At 38.7% G+C, this 17,852-nt stretch overlaps 1 protein-coding gene across 1 annotated transcript in view; it reads right to left on the bottom strand.

Moving 5' to 3' along the window:
* Positions 1-17,852, bottom strand: part of ZNRF2 (zinc and ring finger 2) — a 53,056-nt gene that overhangs the window by 20,178 nt on the left and 15,026 nt on the right. The window contains exon 2 of the mRNA XM_084282962.1: positions 3,075-3,170. Within this exon, the coding sequence (XP_084139088.1) occupies positions 3,075-3,170 (96 nt within the window). The remainder of the gene's footprint in view (positions 1-3,074; positions 3,171-17,852) is intronic.

Raw genomic sequence — 17,852 nt, forward strand, 5'->3', positions numbered from 1 at the left:
TTGGAGGCAAATCACATGATTTTAAAAAGAATAAGGCTAATAAAACGTACTGATTTACTTCTATGAAAATCAGCACAACTTGCAGCACACAACTGGGACAAGTTTGTGATCAGTCCCTTTCAGGAAACACGTGTAAATCAGGCAGCTGCCACAGACTGCAGTGCACTGGCCCTTCCTTCTGCCCAAAGGCAATGCACAAAGGTAGTTCAGAAAGCAGTTAGACATTGGCTGGGAGGACTTTCATAAACAAACAAACAAAACTTTCTAATCACAACAGTCTTACACCATTTTTCAGAAAGCCTTAGACTGCCATTGAGAAGAAAGAATGCTCGTCTTCTCAGAATCCCACAATAGGTACAATTTGCTCCCGACATTTCCTAGAAAGAGCTAATCTTCAAACAGTCACAGTATCACGAGGAAACATATCCAAAACAGAATTCGATATATGCACAGTTCAGCCCAACCACCTAACTTTTAAACATCCCACCGCTTGCAAGTGTAAGGTTCCTTTCAACTACTTGCAACATAAATGTAGAGAGAAAAAGTAGGTAAAAGAAGATCAAGAGTTCAAGAGGCATCAAGAGTTGATAGCAGCATCTTTTTTTTTTTTTTTCTCTAAAGCAAAACTTGAGATGCCCTTCTTATAGCTTACTGATCTCATCCTAGCAAACAGCAAAAATACAGGAGAAATGTATGCATCTAGACACCCGTGTGCAATTCTGGGCCTGTAATTACAGCAGCATTCAGTCAAGTTATTGATCTGCTAGTTAATCCTCTTTTATTAGCCTCATTAAATGTATCACAATCATACTACAAAGTAACTACGAAGTGGTGCACAACGCTGAAGCCATATCCTCAATTTCTCTGTGCTGCAGTACTTTAAGTAACCAACTATATTCTCTAATTTAAGATTCAGTCCACAACTCTAGGAGCTAACCAGCTGCCGTCAAAAGGATTAATGCACACTTCTATTAAGGTTTTATGAGAATGAGACCGTAATTCCAGGTAAGTGTCTCTCTCAAACCAATTTCTGCAATTTAGTAGTTTTCTCCTTTCAAGCTTCTATAACCACTTCCTAGAACGAGCATCCAAGGCTCTGTACACTGTAGACACGCTCCTAATTTGACAAATTACATGATTCAGGTAATACCTTACATTGCATTGTCCACAACTGCTTTTGTTGTGTTGCAAATTATCAAGAGAGTGGCTTCATGGGCCACACAGGGGTTTTTATTTGTGCTCATTTACAGGGAAGTTTTTTTTTGTTTGTTTGTTTGTTTTTTTGCTTAAGGGACTGTACAAAAGTAATGAGATGGCCCAAAAGAGCTCCAATTAACAACATACCAGCTGGGAGAGACAATGCAGAGGAAAAAAAAAAAGTTTGAATATGGCACCACTGCAATACAAATGAACGTCACAAACACCACTGAGAGGTTGTGTTATGTGATTGCTATTTCCTTGAAAAAAAGTAAGTCAGCTGAATGTGCTCGTACATACATATAGGAAGCAGCAGGAGCATAGGATCTCAGTCTGTCAGCTCGTAATTTGTGCACATCCCACCAGCTGGATTACAGCCAGAGCTTGCTCTCTGCCAGCTTGCCACCTTCTGCTCCACCCAAACTGATCCCAAGTGCTTTACTTCTCCCTTACTGGGCTGACTAGCCCACTTCTCTCTTATGCTCAGCAGCTCACAGTACACAGAACCCTAAAGACCCACCTTGGAAACTGCTTCGTCCTAATTTAAAAGACAAAAACAAAACAAAAATACCAGAACAAAAAGAAAAAAAAATACTCTGCTAGGTAAAGTCAACCTTCTCAAATATATGGTGCAACGCCAGGAGAAAAAAAAAAATATATTTATTTTACCTGAGTACTGTGCTTTGAAATGGATTTCACAACTGCTGGTATATGATTTCAAATTATTTTCACAATTAACGCTGTTTCTGTAATCCTGATGCCTTATTGCTATCCAGACAAAGAGTAAGATGGGTCCTACTATCTTTTAAGACTTCTTCCAAGACAAAATTCAGCATAGAATACCATAACAGAAGGGAAACCACAAAGAATCCATAACACTACCAGTTATTTAGACATTAACTTAAGTTGGAAGGGACCTCTGGAGGTCTTCTGGTCCCTCATTCAAAACTGGACCGACTTAGTCTAAGTTGCTCAGGGCCTTACCCAGCCACTTTCTGATGAAGTTGCACAGCCTCTCTGGGCACTTGCTTCTGTGTTGGACCATCCTCACTACGAGGACTTTCTACTTTACATCAAATCTGAATTATCCTTGCTGCAACTTGTGACCATTGCCTCTCAACTTTTTGCTGTGCACCTCCAAAATGAGTCTGACTCCCTCTCAGTTTCCTTCTAACCTCTCACATAGAGATGAGTGTTAGCCTAAACCACAGCGACAGAAGGGTTTGATCCCCAAAGTGACAAAAGTTCTGTTTGTCTTGCATCACAGGCTGCTTACAAGGAGAGCTTAGTGGTATGAGAACAGAGCTACTACAGTTGATTCATTTGACACTGGGAAAAGTCTTGCTAAACCCATAAAGACTGAAGGTCTTATCTACAAGTCCTTATGCTATCACATAAACAATAGGCAGTTCCTCAGCTCCTTCAAGAAAGCCCCTTTTTTGACTAAGCTATAAATACATGGTGCATCAATAACAGCTCTTAGCAATGGCCCCAGTAGGAGACTGGCTTGATCTTTCTGATCACTCAATGCCATTAGATGAGAGGTTGTTTAAGCTACACCTATCTCAGTTGCACCCTAACTGGACAATGACTAGCATATGACCTTGTGATCAAAAATGGAATAAAACATACTCAGATAAGGATAATTTCACATTTGTAGTACAAGTCAACAGCATAAATTATACTGGCATACAACATTAAAAAAAAGAGACCAGGTTCTCAGAAATTATTTTGAAAAAATTTACTACAAGCCAAAAAAAAAAAAACACATCACTTCTGAGTCCATTGGATTAGTTACCTGAATATCTTACTAAATAAATAATTATCATCACTCTAACGTTTAAAATGAAGAAATTATCAGCTTACTTCTTTCTTACCATTGTAGGTTATCCTTGGTTTTGTCAAACACATCACAAGGTGTAAATCCATTTCATCAGAAGATACAAATTTTGAACATACAGGGCACTTGAATCCTATGAAAAACAAAAACATGTAAGCGTGAGTACACTTGACCACGTAGCCAATATCCACATTTAAGCCAAAACACCATTCTCCACACGTTCAAAGCAAAAAAAATAATAATAATAAAAAAATAAATCTGGCAGCTTTTCAGTGTTGACCTGACTTTTCTTCCATGAATATAATTCTCTTGATTTCAAAAGACCTCAGAAAGGACCATTGTTTCTGCAGATGGATCTGTTGCCAAGTGTGAACATGTCACCACCTCTGGAATGTAAAGTTTCACAACAACCTCAAGAGCAGTTTAAGACAGGAGTGAGAGGATAACACAGCTCTACCAAAACAGAAATTAGAAATGTAGGGAGCACGTAATCATTAAAATCTGAACCTGGGCAGGAGCTCTGAATTAGCAGCATCGCTTTTCCCAGGAACAGCGTTGAAAATTTAACAAAGGATCTCAGTTTTACATCTCATCAGGCAAGCTGCAGCATCCTACGCCAGTCTGGGGCACAACATTAACTCAGGGGTGTCGCCTCACCTACTGAATCACTGATATTTCCTGTAGCACCGAATTTGTTTGACTTCTCTCATCCTAGCCAAGCTTGACCTTGTTTAGCTTGTGAGGTCACAGCCTGAGGCAACGCGGGATAAAGAATAATTAAGACAGTCTGGATTGTGATGCAACTGCATAATAGTCCATGACAAAACTACTTAATGCTTTAATTTATGTCATTACCATGTCTTCCAGTTAAGAGGACAAGATTGGTTGGACAAGTTTTAGGATCCACAGAAAAGTCTGAGTGGTAGGCTGATTTGGATCTGCTGAGTAATTAACGTGCAAGTGAGAGACAAAAAGCCACCCAACAGGGATCTTGATGCAGAAGAGCTGTTAAGATGTATGCCTACAGGACAACACGGAGCATAAATATCTACTTAAAAATATTCAAAATCCGTGCTCAATGCCAACTCTTTCATTGGCACCGTAGGAAAGGAATGACACAGGCGTGTGCAAGTGGACATTGCACCTCCAGTATCCACATCCCAGCCTGCTCCCATTGTCTTTACTTTGCTGTCCCTTGCTTTTGTACCTCCAACCTCAGGAGCTCGTGATGAATTGAGTCAGCCAAGGGTATCGAGTGACTCGATGTTGCACTTTCAAGTTACTGATGCCTGAGAATTTTGATCTTTTCTGGTAATTATTATCCAGAGGTAGATCAAGCAACCAGCCCTGAAGCATTAGCACTTGAAGAAATGCACTGAATTTGTGGAGGCAACAGTTGTTGGTTTTTTTTCTACAGCTAATAGGAAGCAAGTGAAACCAGACAGCTGGTAGCACACATGGGGAACTCAGAGCAGCAACTGAACGTGTACACTGGAAACCACTTCCTGAGATAAAGTACAGCTCTGATTCTTCCCATTTTAGCTACGAGTGCTTCGTATCTGCTTGCTCTTGTTCCAGTCTTGCACTTTATTTTAAATATTGCTCCTCTCTCCTTTTTTGACATCCCTCCCAAACCCACATGGTTACAAGTCACGGCTACACCCATGGATTAATAAGCACAAAACAACCAAACGTGTATTTTGAAGAACAGGTTGGGAGGATTCATTTACTTGGAGGAGGCTCTGTCAGTGACCCTTCAGCCACCGCGTAACCTCTTTCCCGCAGGCTGCATCTCAACATGACTAAAATCTAAATTAGTATCTCGGTCCTCCAAACACCCCAAACCACCCGAAGCCATTTCGTTATGGTTTTCTCCAAAAACTGGGCTAGGGGGAAGTTCTCTCTCAGCCATTATCAGCCAAATGCAGCTGATTATTCTCAAGTCTAGTCACAGTCCAAAAACCTACTAATATCCGTGCCTTATTCTTATTTATATGCTCCTACCAGGCACAACTGACACCGTATTCTGATGTAAAAAGGCACATAACTTCCTTACACGCTGCAGACCACGCCAGAAGGGAGTGTTTGCGTTACAGCACGTTAGCAATTATGTTCATGGCTAGTTGAGCGCTGGGGCAGTCATTAACAAGTCGCCTCTGCTTTCTGGACAGAACTCTTCAAGCTATTCCCCAGGGTCACCAACACGTCTAATTGGGAGTAACAGGGGCAGGGAAAACCACCACTAGGTCTTTACAACCACTTCTGAAGTTAACAGTCGTATTAAAAAGGTATCTATCCCAGGAACGTGGGGAGAGAAGCCCTGAATCCAAACAAAACAGTAAGGAGAAATTGTGTATATGGTAATAATAATAGCAGCAGCCTTTATCAGTGCAAGCAAGAAAAGGGTTTTCCTTAAAACCATGCCCAAGGATAGACAGCTGTGAAAAATCTTTATTGGTTATCCCACTGGAGTACTCAGCTGAATGTGCTCATTCGACCATGTGCCTGTCCTTAAGTCTTGTAAACAGCCCAGATTTTGACAATAGAGTACCTCGTGACGTATCCAGTGTCAAGGAGGAGCTGAGGTAACAGGTAAGCACATACAAATATCCTCCTGACACTGCAGGCCTGGAAGATGACTGCTGTAGCTGTATTCAACATGCAGAACAACACCCCACTTACGCTTAACTAAGACTTACGGACCAATTTAGCAGCCAGTGGTAAAGGTTTCTTTGTGGAAAAAGATGTTTTTCCACCAACCAGCATCAGCTGAGTGCCAGAGACCAGCATTACAGCAGACAAAGTGCCTTGAGCTCTCTATACCTACTGAAATGTTTTGCAAAGGCAAGTGAAATCCCACTTCTCATTCCTTGCCAGAGCTGTGCTGCAATAACCAGCTCCTGGTCTTAGCCATCTCCCTCAACAGATGCACAGTGCGTGTTTTGCGTGAAGGATGTTATCATTTCCAACTCCTTTAGCAGCCCCGAAGAACAAATTATCTTGAATGTAGACACTATTTTTAAGTGTATTTTCAAAGATAAGTGAGCTTCCAACACTGTCACCAACTTGGTGTTTTCCTTACCTCAAATCAGAAGGCAATAGTTTCATGACCCAGTTCACAATTAAGCGCTCTGCAGGAACAAAGACCCTATTGTACCACTGTCCAGCAGGCTAACAACATCGATAGCCCATGTTTGCTTTTACCACCAGTTTCAAGGAACAATTCTGATAAACTTTAAGAAAGTTCCACATGACTTCAACAATCAGCAACAGGTCAAAAATAACTTGTTCTCTACTTGACTTGTTTCCCTGGGTTTCGCAGATAAACACTGCTTTTGCAGATATGTGGGTGACAAAGTAGAAGTAGTCCTTGGATGAGGTGGCATCAGGTTAAGTGTCCTGTAAAAATTATCAAATGCTATCTACAAAAAGATAGCGTAACAGATGACCTATAGTTCTAGACAAAAATGCAACTCTTATGAAGTTGCTGGTTTCTCGGCATCCCTTATCCTCATCTAAGATAAGCAACCATCACCTTTGCATTAGGGTCACCACATAGTTGCAAGGCTCTCCTTCCTTCTCACATTGCAGAGAGGACGTTGCCTGTGATAAAAAAGCATGAGCCACCTCTCATCCCAACCTCAGTCACCTCTCAATCCCAAGCTGTAGAGCAGGAAAGAACTGAGCACGCACAAACACCTCGCTGACTTCTGCAAGTGCAGGCTTAAGAGACACCAGAGGCAAATTCTTTCAGACTCCATCACCTAGTTTCACAATCCTGAGTACAATACCGAAAGTAAGAGGTTACTTAAACCAAACCCACAATCCTGGAAAGAAGTGCAGTTACAAGAAAAGAGGCAGGACAGAAAGAAACAGAAAGTTACAGCAGAGCAACTAGAAAATTCCAAGATGGCACAGAAAGTTTGAAATAACTAAACCTGTGTAAGGGATTCAATATTCAGAAGTGAATTCTCTTTCTCATTTTCTCTTGAATGTATCACTTTATTCAGACTGCCATCTTTTGCTAAAGGGCCTACAGTTATCCAAGAAATCCTATTGTTTCCCACATCCCACAAAACAAAATCTCAAATCCAACAAATAATACAAACTCCTGGGCAATTTTTTTGCAAAAATATTTTGGTATTATTCTGGAATACCTTTGGGGGTGGTCCTTTTGGTCAATGTTAATGTCATTGATGACAAGAACATCACCAAAAACACACTAAAAGTATAATGAAACTAACTGTCCTTCACAAATAAATATCGAATGCAGTCAAGTTTTTGTATGCTTGTGTTTTCAGTGAAGACAGATAAATCCATCTCGGTTTACATTTAAGCAAGTTGTAAGTGAAGCTTTACATACACACACTTTTGCAAAATGTATTTGGCAATTAAGAAGGCTGACAAAAGTTACTTACATGCTTGCACTTGTTCTTCAGCATTCAGAGAAATAAGTACAGACAGTCTGGAAGCACAGCATCCAGTAAATATGACGGTATGCAGGGTGGTATGCAAGAGTATTGTCACAAATCATGCCTGCATAATGATGCTAAAACCTATCAAACAAAACGCCCTTCGCCAATAAACAGGAAAGACCTTACAGAGAAACGTGGTTAGAAAGGATGTCAAGAGGTAACTGAGTTCATCCCACACAGGGCAACTGGGTAAATGCACTTAGAGGATTTAATCTGCCCTGAAAAATCAACTAGTGAAAGACTTTACAACCATCCTAGCCAACTCGCAATGCTGATCAGCCACTCCTAGAGAGAAAAATCTTGCCTTCTCTCTCATTTGGCAGCTTTCACTTACAAAACAAGGTTTATTACTTCTTATGGGTTCAGTGGACATGGCAAACAGCTGGTAACTGTCTTTTGTGTAAAAAAAAAAAAAAAAAAAAAAAAAAAAAGAAAAAGCATGCTCAAACTAGGAAATGCACCCTTCATCTTTTTCCACTAGCCTGCACAAAACCAGTTACTCTAATCTTTCCTTACAGGCTCTGGTATCTAAAACTTTTATTCCTGTAGCTCTCTTCTGGGCTCTGTCCGACATTTTAATATTGGATTGCCAAAAATTGGGCAGAGCTTGCAGGCCAAACCTCCAGAAGTCCTAAGCAGAAATGCATGGTTACTTATCACCTTTTTCTGTTTTACCAGGTGTTGAGAGAAGGATTTATCCTTTATAGGTGTACACATACTCACCCTGTACACAAACCACTGGACTGCTGTCCCATTCCACTCACAACCACCCCTACACGTTTAATACTTTCAATTTCTCCTTTTTAATCAATTCTGAACACTTTTCTAATATGTCAAAACTAATGATGAATGTCAGTTTTGCTTCCAGATCTTACAAGTCTGGCTCTAGATTCCATTTTTAAAGTGTCTCCCAAGAGGATTAAAAATGAACCCAGCATGGACCACTGCAATACTCCACTTGAATTGCTCTCTTAGAACAGAGACAGGATTTTTCTAAACTATATCGGCATCCACCTACTTATTTTTTAATCTAGACTATATTCTCTAAGTCTACTGACGTGAATATCAAACAAATAACACCAACGTTTTATGTTTCTGTACAATGCATCTACTTCTTCCACTCCTTCCTTTTATATTCGACTCTGTGAAGGACTATGACGTGAGATCGTAAGAGCAGCAGAAAAATAGATGGAAAGAATTCAGATTCTTGCTGAAGTAACACTCCTGGTCAAGTCAAATTTTTGTCACACTCTTCTTTTGTAATCTAATTTGTAACGCCTAAAGAAAAAAAAAGAGCTCCAGTCAAGACCACATGTCAGAGTTATTTGGCCACAGAATTCCCTCTTCTCTTCTCCTCAGCCAGCTGAAATGGAAAGACAGAATGAGTAATTCCTTAAACAAAAACCATGAAGCTTTGTACATGAAAGCACATTGCTTTACCAAAGCTAACATCTTACCTGGCAACTTTACCCTTACCATCAAAGGGAATAAGATTAATTCACACTAATTTAAGAACAGAGAACTGGCATTTTTTAACTGTCTTTAAGAAGTCTGAAGGTTTATAAAATAAAGAGGAGAAGAAGAAAGAAAAAGTATTACCAGTTCCCAAGGAACCCTCAAAATGAAAATTTCTAATGCTGTAGCTCCCAATACAAGTGGCTACTTGGAGAAAATTTGTCATTTTATGTAGAGAGGTTTTTTTTTTTTTTTATTACGGGAGAAAAGATACATGTACATCTATTTGTTTGTCTTTCATCCTTCCTTACACTGCCAGTGGCCTAAGCTGAGAGAACCCATCTGGAAAGACCTCTGGAGATGAAAAGAAATAAGGATGTACCTCCCTCAGTTTGAGAGAGAGTAGGAAATCATATACTAGCAAAGACAACAACACAAAAATACCAAACTCTGTCATTTTACAAAACTCGACCAGATTATGCACAAGTATTTTCTTCTTCTCAGCACTTGTGATTTTGCGCTCCTAAACTATAGTGGTTTCTTCACCCGTCTTGTGCCATAAAACTGAAATAAATACACTTGTGAATTCCTTGATGAGAATAAGGGACCTTCTCCTGTATTTTTTTTATTTATTTAAAGCTCGCACAGCACTCACAGGAGAGAGAAGAACAAATGAAATGGGAAGAAAAAAAAAAAACAAAACAAGACTGAAATTTATTTCAGTTAAGGATAAACTCACAGGAGACGTGGAATAGTTTGAGAAGATGTGTTTGGATAATACTTCCTTCACCTCCTAAGCAAAAGCTGAAGAAGGAACACCTCACTATGTAACTTCTTTAACTCCCTTCATCTTGTTAATTGGGTCTTGCTAATTGTTATCTTCAATAGCAATCACTGAAAAATAACGCAGTACAGAACGAAGAGCAGGAATTGAACAAGACATTTTCTTATTCACGAGTAAAGCCTTTATCAACTGCACAGCTCCAGGTGTCTAACACCAATGTAAAACACATGATAATGACTATAATCGACAGCTGTGCGTTTTTAGAAACTGAAGAGCAATAAATACAGCCACGAAAGTAGAGGTCGGGGGAAAGCCCCGCGCTAAAATACCTTGAAAACCAGAAGATAAGACTGTAGGTGGGAAAGACTTGTGGAAAGGGTGATTTTGTCTCTTAATACAAGAATAAGAACAGCTGTTACTAGAGTGACAGCTTTTCGGGAGCGCTATTTTAGATCAAAGCTAGCACCGAGCACAAGTAGAAAAGACCCACTCGTGTGTAGGGGGTGTGTGGTCGGGTGTTATCCCCCCAGCCCACCATCTGTAGGGATCTGTAGTCAACGCAGACGACAGACTGCTCAAACCTCCTTCGTCTGAACTCCTCCTGAGTCTATGTATTTTCAAATTCACAAGCACGGTAACAAGACAAATTTTTAAAGGAGCATAAACTTGTGTTGGAAGTTGCTTTCAGTAGGTTTAAAGGTAAGAACAAGCCTCAGCTGTCTTGTACAAAAAAAAAAAAAGGGTCCACATGGACTCTAGATCCAAATTATTAAAAAAAAAATTAGCCTCCTGTGTATGATGAATGCTGGAAATCATAGAAATCATGCCAGAAAGCATGGTCAGTGATTCTGGGCACAAGTGTGTTTCATTTGCACGTTGTAGGCAGGATTAACTTGGCAAACAAGCTTAGTTTTTCCGTTACCAAATGATGCCAAATATCTCAGTGCAAGGCAGCTTGGAGGTCTGAAAACTTCGTGCAAATGAAATGACTTCAAACTCTTACTCGGTAGACATTACATATTCCTATCATTTTTTCCTACCTCACCTACCACAGTTTAAGTGCAGAGTATTCTTTTTTTCTCACTCTTATTCTCCCCTAAACCTAGGTGTTTGGGTTTTTTGTTTTTCTTCGTTAATTTTCCTACGCCCTCACTTTTCTCGCATTCCCCGGAGCCACATTTTCCTCCAACACCCGAAAAAGAAGGTCTCTTCCCATTCATCGCTTCACAATGGGAGGTGGAGAAGACAGGCAGGATAACAGTGTCCCACTGTTCTGCTGAAGTAGGCTCTTCTGGAGTGACTGAGTAATTTGGCAAGACAGCTCCTTTTTCTTATGTAGAGGGAACCAGTGTTTTTTTTTTACACCACCACCACCCTTCTCCACAGTGCCCATAATGTCAGGACTTTCACAAATCCAGTAGGATTAAAGAAAATACTTTCAACAGAAATCCCGTAAGTATAGGAAGAGCTGCTCCAAGATGAGAAGAAAAGAATGAAGTCCTACTTTTTGAAAATGCACGGACATCAATATCTCGAAAACTCGCACTGCACAACGCAACAAATCGGATTAAAATTACACGAAGCATGATAGTAAGAGAGGGGAGGGTGGCTGTATCATGCTGAGAGTGTATTTAATGAGAGCTAAAAGGAAAGAGGTGTGATGGGAAAATGGCTGAGTAATGGTTGACGAGGATGACTAAACCCAACACGTGAAGACAGAGCACCTCGTCAGACGCAGAGAAGTCTTCTGAGCAAACTAGCCAAAATGCATAGAAGGTCTTATGGAAAAAAAAAAAAAAAAAAAAAGAAATGGGAGAGACAAAGTAAACACTGCACTTGAAACGCAGCAGACGGGAACAAGGGAGCAAGCCCCAGGAGAAGGCAGCATCTTCGAAGACAGCACAGATATGGATGCTGCTCGACAGCATGCAGAAGACAAAGTCTCTTGGAGAATCTCAAAACTAGTATTCTACTACACAAACAAGGCGGTAATGGAGACCTGAGGAAGCACAGCATTTACAGACAACTGGTCTGCTGTCTACAAAGTTTTTACCAAAGTAAGTGAGGGTAAAAGGAAAAGAAAAAAAAACGTCCTCACTAAGGCAAAACTTTGTACGGTCTGGTTTAGTTGAAATACTTACCAGTAACCTACTTGTTCCTGCAGAAATAGAGGTAGCAGTGACAAAGAAAAAAGGGGAAAACCAATCAATGACAAAAAAAGTCAGTGCAAAATATTAAAGAGTACAACTGGGAAGAATACATGTAAATAAAAAGTTTAATTATTATATGGGATGTTCTCAGGAGTTTCAATATTAACTTTGATAAAGATGTCTTATTTTAACAGCATCATTAAATTATATATCGAAAGTAGTTATGGTTACATTTATCATTCAATGTAACAGAATTACACGAAATAAAAGTTCAGTTTCAAGAGAGTCAAGGATAATCGTTTCACAGCATACATGTTTTCTCATTGTTTTCATCCCATTTTTTAATTATACATACAAAAATTTTTAATGACTAGCACAACAGCAGACTTTCCTACATCATTATATGCAGTATTTTCCCTCCTGAGCTCTCAAAATAGCAGTCCTCCACAAAAGGCACCATTTTCTTAAATCTGCGGGGAAACTAACCTATGGATATTCATTCACTTGGAACCAGTGAAAGTCAAGCATGTTTTTTTTTTTTTTTTTTTTTTTTTTTTTTTTTTTTTATTATTATTATTTATTTTTTTTTCCCCAAAACAGAATAAATGATTTACTAATGAGGCCTGAATTCAGTAGCAAGGCCTGGGCTGAAAAAAATCATTCACCTTCAGCACAAAGGAATTTTGCTTTAGGAACAGCTCGTAAATATTATTGATATCTTCACTTCTCATAAAGCTGCCTTCTTGGTTGTAATTGGAAAATTTAACTAAGTTCACTCTCCAGTGACTGCTCTAGTCTTCCAACTTAGAAAACGAGTACCTTAGTATACAGACAGTTACAGAAACTAGAATATAGGTTTATAAGAAGCTAGATTTTTAACAGAATCATTAAAGAGAACCTTTCAAAATAGGGAGAAGACCAAGGGTTAGAAAATGCTGTAACGTCAGAAAGGTGTATATTGGAATTAGATTGTTAAATCTGTCAGGATTAACATCATTTAACTGTTAAACATGAATTCTGTACAGATTTTAATAAAATGAGGGCAGGTTCTTAAGTTGGAATGATATTTAAGTTTTATAATTACTAGTTCTGTAAAAGCTCTTACTTCTAAGACAGGACCGATTGATAATATCTGGGGAAATAGCAAAGTGAGGAAAGCATGCGAAATGACTGATAGGAGCAACAGGAGAGAGGATACATAACTGCTTCAGAAAAACATAGAACTGAACCCATAAACAAAAAACTCCCCTAACCAAGATTTCTCAGCTGTTGCCTGTAAAAGCTAAGGAAAATCAAGCTGGTGACTTGCGTGCTGTAAACATGCCAGTCATGACAGATCTGCCTCCATTTCCAGCCTTTTGCCTTCAAGAGAGCACACAACTGCAATATTCTGCAAAATCTTACTCACAAAACATCCACGGATTGCAAGCCAACCTTAAAATCCCGTGTCACATCACTCCTACCTCAGCAACCAAGTCAGCAATGTGATTCTTGCTCTTTTCATGTGGAAGATACCGCTGGTCAAACAAACTCTTAGGAAATATTTTGTGCATTACTTGAACTTCAAATGATCATTGTAGAGAATGCTACTGATTATTTTCTGGTTTTCTTGAGTTATAACTGCTGCGTTGGTCTATCAGTCAAACCCTTAGAGCAGAAACATCTCGTTTACATTAACCAGATCATGCTAAGGAGATGCACATATTCATGCACACACACACACACACACTAGACTGTAATTGGAACAAATTAATTCAGATGACAGATGTTTTGACTTTTCAGCAGTTTAAATAATGACATGTTAACTAAAATGCTTTTACTTATCCAATTATGGCTTCTATTTATTACAGTACATGCTTTCAGTGCTTTGTTTATCCATAACACTACTGAAGGCAAGAGAAGTTGTAACTAACTAGTATGGCTTGGTCTTCACCATTCATACAAAATCACGATCTATCAGCTGATACATATAAGCATTATACATTAAAAAAAAAGACACTGTCTTGAGTTTGTTTGAATACTGAGGTGACATGAAACTACAACATGTCAAGAAGTTATATTTTTATGTAAAAAAAAAAGCCTTTTTTTTTTTTTTTCCTGTTTTAAAATAACAGAATAAAGACCAATCACAATTAGTATTCATATTCCTGGAAAGCCCTTACAAGAGCAGGGTCATAGCGTGCCAAGTGCTGCAAGTATGTTTGTTTGCCTATGTGTGTTAGTCTCTCCTCTTCAGAGAGACTCCTCTAAAAAGAGGAGGAAAAGTAATAGTACAAAGGGGGCAATGCCTTCATTATACACTCCAGAAAGGCAGTAAAACTTGCCCCAGCTTATACAGCAGGCCAGGCAATTCTCCTAAATCACTAGGCATTACCTTATGTAAAAATGCCTAGCTGCCCACGATGACATTGAGGCAAGGGTAGCAGAAAGAGCAACTCATGGCATAAATTAGCGCTGCCTCCCCACATCAGATTACCTTCTTAACACAGAACAAAACCAAAATGACAACAAGAACAAAATCAAAATAAAAAGACTGGCGGCTTCTGGCACAAAAGGCAAGAGAATGAAGAAAGCACCCTAAAGGTGTGCTATATACATACTTCAGCAGCAAATGATTTAAAAAAAAAAAAAATCCATAATGCACACTACCTAACCCAGTATATATACTCCCGCTCAAACAACTAGGATTTCATTTTCTTCCAATTCCTGCTTTTATAAAGGGTAAGGCACTCATTAAAAATAATTTATGAATCTTCCATCGCTACTTAGACATCTAAAGTCTGGAGGTAAGGAACACTACCAATAACCTGATGCCAAAACAATTAGAGAGACAGATTTACTTCCATTTTTTCACTGTAGCCTTTTGCTCTAGGTTGAAAAAAAAAAAAAAAAAAATCAACTTCCCAAAATCATCTGCGAAACAAACAACAGTTCTCAAAAATGCTTTCAGTTAAAAAAAAAAAAGTCCTCCAAGCCAGAAAGAATTTGTACCCTTAAATATTTGGCTACAGAACAGGTTTTGAGAACTGCGAAGAATTAACATTATTTGTAGGCATTTTTCCATTTCAGATTAGATTGCCTCCTTCAACTAAGGGGCCCATTAGTCTCTTAGAGAGACTTCTCGTTCAGCAGACAGAAGACATAATTTCAGCAGCTTATAAAACAAAAACCTCCATGATGCCCTTGATGGATAACTACCTCACTCTTAAACCCTGTTGCCAGTTTTCCAGGAGGTGTTCTTATCCTGGGCTTTAGGAGAAGAGGTCAAAGTAACTGTTTTCCCACATGGACATCTGCCTGAATCTACTCCTTACCTGGCAAAAGGCCCCATAAGGCAAGCCCACTGTACATCAGTGAGTACAATAACAGCAACTTCAAGAAGTTTCACAGCGTGGCCACCAATAAATTTAGCCAACCATCAGCTATTTAACTCTGGTAACAAAACAGACTTGTTCCAGTTCTTCCACAGTAAACTCTATCTGCGTTTAGGCACAGGCGTGTAAAACACAATTGGTGCCTCCAGGTTGGTTTTTATTGTTGTTGCCATTGTTTTATAAAGAAACTTGTTTGTTGTTTTTAATTTATTTTGCTTTCAACTAGCATTTTCAGGAACACCTCCTAAAGGCTCCTGCAAGAAGCCTAACAGTCCTGTCAATCATTACAACAGCACACACTGTCTTCAGCAAAGGTTTTGCTGTACCTGTCTTTTACAGCAGTTGTACCAAATCAAAAATCAGTAAACCAGGAGATCTGCCAACAAAAGAAACCTACTTCTATTCTTTTTTCTCTCTTTTTTTTTTTTTCTTTATTTATTTATCCTTGAGAAGAAGCAATATTGAGTACAATTCCTGGCACTGTGTGGTAAGAATACCCTTTAAACTTGTTTCTTTGCTTTCTAGAACTGTGCAGACATTGTACCATTCATTCTATTAATCCCATAATCTACAACAGCAGTTTCTGTTTTGGAAGACATCTCCCCAGGGCAGTATGCAGGCTACAGAAGACTAACAGCTGCCTAATCTTTCAGGGAGATCCTCCAGCTCAAGGCTGAAGAGTAAGTGAATGCTAGACTTGTTCTGCTAACAAAAGGCCTTAGTCCGACACGCTGTCTGTCTGGTACTTTCCGCAGAACGTGGTAGGACAGATTGAAATTCTGCTCTTGGTGTAAAACCAGTCCTTAGCTAAAAGTGTATGAAAGCTGCCCAGGAAAAAAACAGATGCAGTTGGAAGGGCTGTATCACACACGTGGGAATATAAATATTTACACACAAGCATATGTTTTTGGGTAGAAGTCAAGTTAAGGAAGGGAGTTCACAGCACTTAACATCTATATAGTGACCTTCAGAAAGTAAAATAAAAACTTCAACTCATCCATCCAGTTTCTACGTGCAACAAAACTCGTACAAGTTGCACTATATATATATCTTGAAACAGACTAATCCTGGTAGACTATCATCTAGTTACTCTAGAAACATGCAATGGCAACATTTCAAGGGTAAAAAAAAGTTCATTTGAGCCCTTCAGAAAAAAAAAAAAAAGTTTCAGATGTGTTTATGTCAATTCAGCACATTACCTTCAACATAGGTGGGATCATAAATCCTGAAGTATGTTGTTGTTGCTCTTGACCCAGCTAGGTATCTCATAAAGTTGAGGGTAGTACAATCCAGCAAAATAAAATAGCAAGCCTTTTGGAATAAATTCAAAGTACTAAAAGAACAATACAGTCCTCTAATCTATTAATATTCTGGCAAGAGCATGTACACACAAGTCTGACTCTTTTAGATCAATTTACACAAAAATTCTGATCTAAAATGCATTAATATGAAGCTACAAAGCTTTTTCTTTTTTTCTTTTTTTTTTTTTTTTTTTTTAAATAGACAAACTGTTTGTACACAAGCAATTTATAAAAGTACCAATTATGATAACATTTATTATCAATCTCTGTTCCCTCGGGGACAGTTTTACAGAAAGAACTTGAAAAACAAAGCCAGGAAAAAAGCCTCCTATAAAACTACTAGTCTTTGTCTTGCACTGGCTAGTCTGTTAAAGCAAGTTTTAAATTTATTAAAATGTAAATGTAGATGGTGGGTTCCATATGTGTCGTTCTCCCTCCCCATCCAAGCAAGTATTAGCAGTGTTTCATTCCCTATTCAATCTTCATACATTTCTTTAGCTACACAGGAAAAAACTCAGTTTCTTTTACCAAACTTAAGGAATCACAATACCAGGGATATAAATTTTAGAATGTGACTTCATTAAAAACCATGAACTTATAAATAAAATCATGTTATATATGATCCCTCCAATGAAGTTAGTTTAAGGGAAAAAAATAATAATCCCACAAGTGGAAGGCACCTCCAGCAACTGTACAATAGCTTGCCTCAATTCCCAGACATATGGCAGAGACCCAACCTAAATAAAGCAGAGTTAGCCATAAGTTAGAGACAACTGATTTGGAAACACAGCTTTACCAGGACAATGAGGAAACTCTAATATTAATTTTGTTTAACGATGGTATTTCCACGTTTCATTTACGAGTTGAAATTCATGTATATTGTATATAATGTATAAATGTCTATTCCAATGATCGAAAGAGCAAAAAGAGGGTTTTCTTCTCCCCCTGAAATACACTATTTTTTCTCATGGGAAAAGAGTGAGTAAGAAATGCACGTGGTTTCCTCATTTATTTGTTTGCTAGTAAACTGAGTGAAGGTGCCAAAGTTCTTACAGAAGCTAGTGGAATGGTTTCGGTAATATACCAAAAGCTCTGCAGCATAAAAAGGAAATAATATTTACTTTAGGATTCCCACCCCTAAGGAAAATCCAGCAAGACGTTTGTATAAAGATAACAGTAAGCAGGGGGAAAAAAAGCACGTATTATCTTAAATAAACTGCACTTAACAATAGGGCAAAAAACATTCAATCCACATAGCTCTCTGCAGGCAGGGGCA

The sequence above is a fragment of the Netta rufina genome (genome assembly GCF_964035555.1).
Source record: "Netta rufina genome assembly, chromosome: 2".
Lineage (NCBI taxonomy): Eukaryota > Metazoa > Chordata > Aves > Anseriformes > Anatidae > Netta > Netta rufina.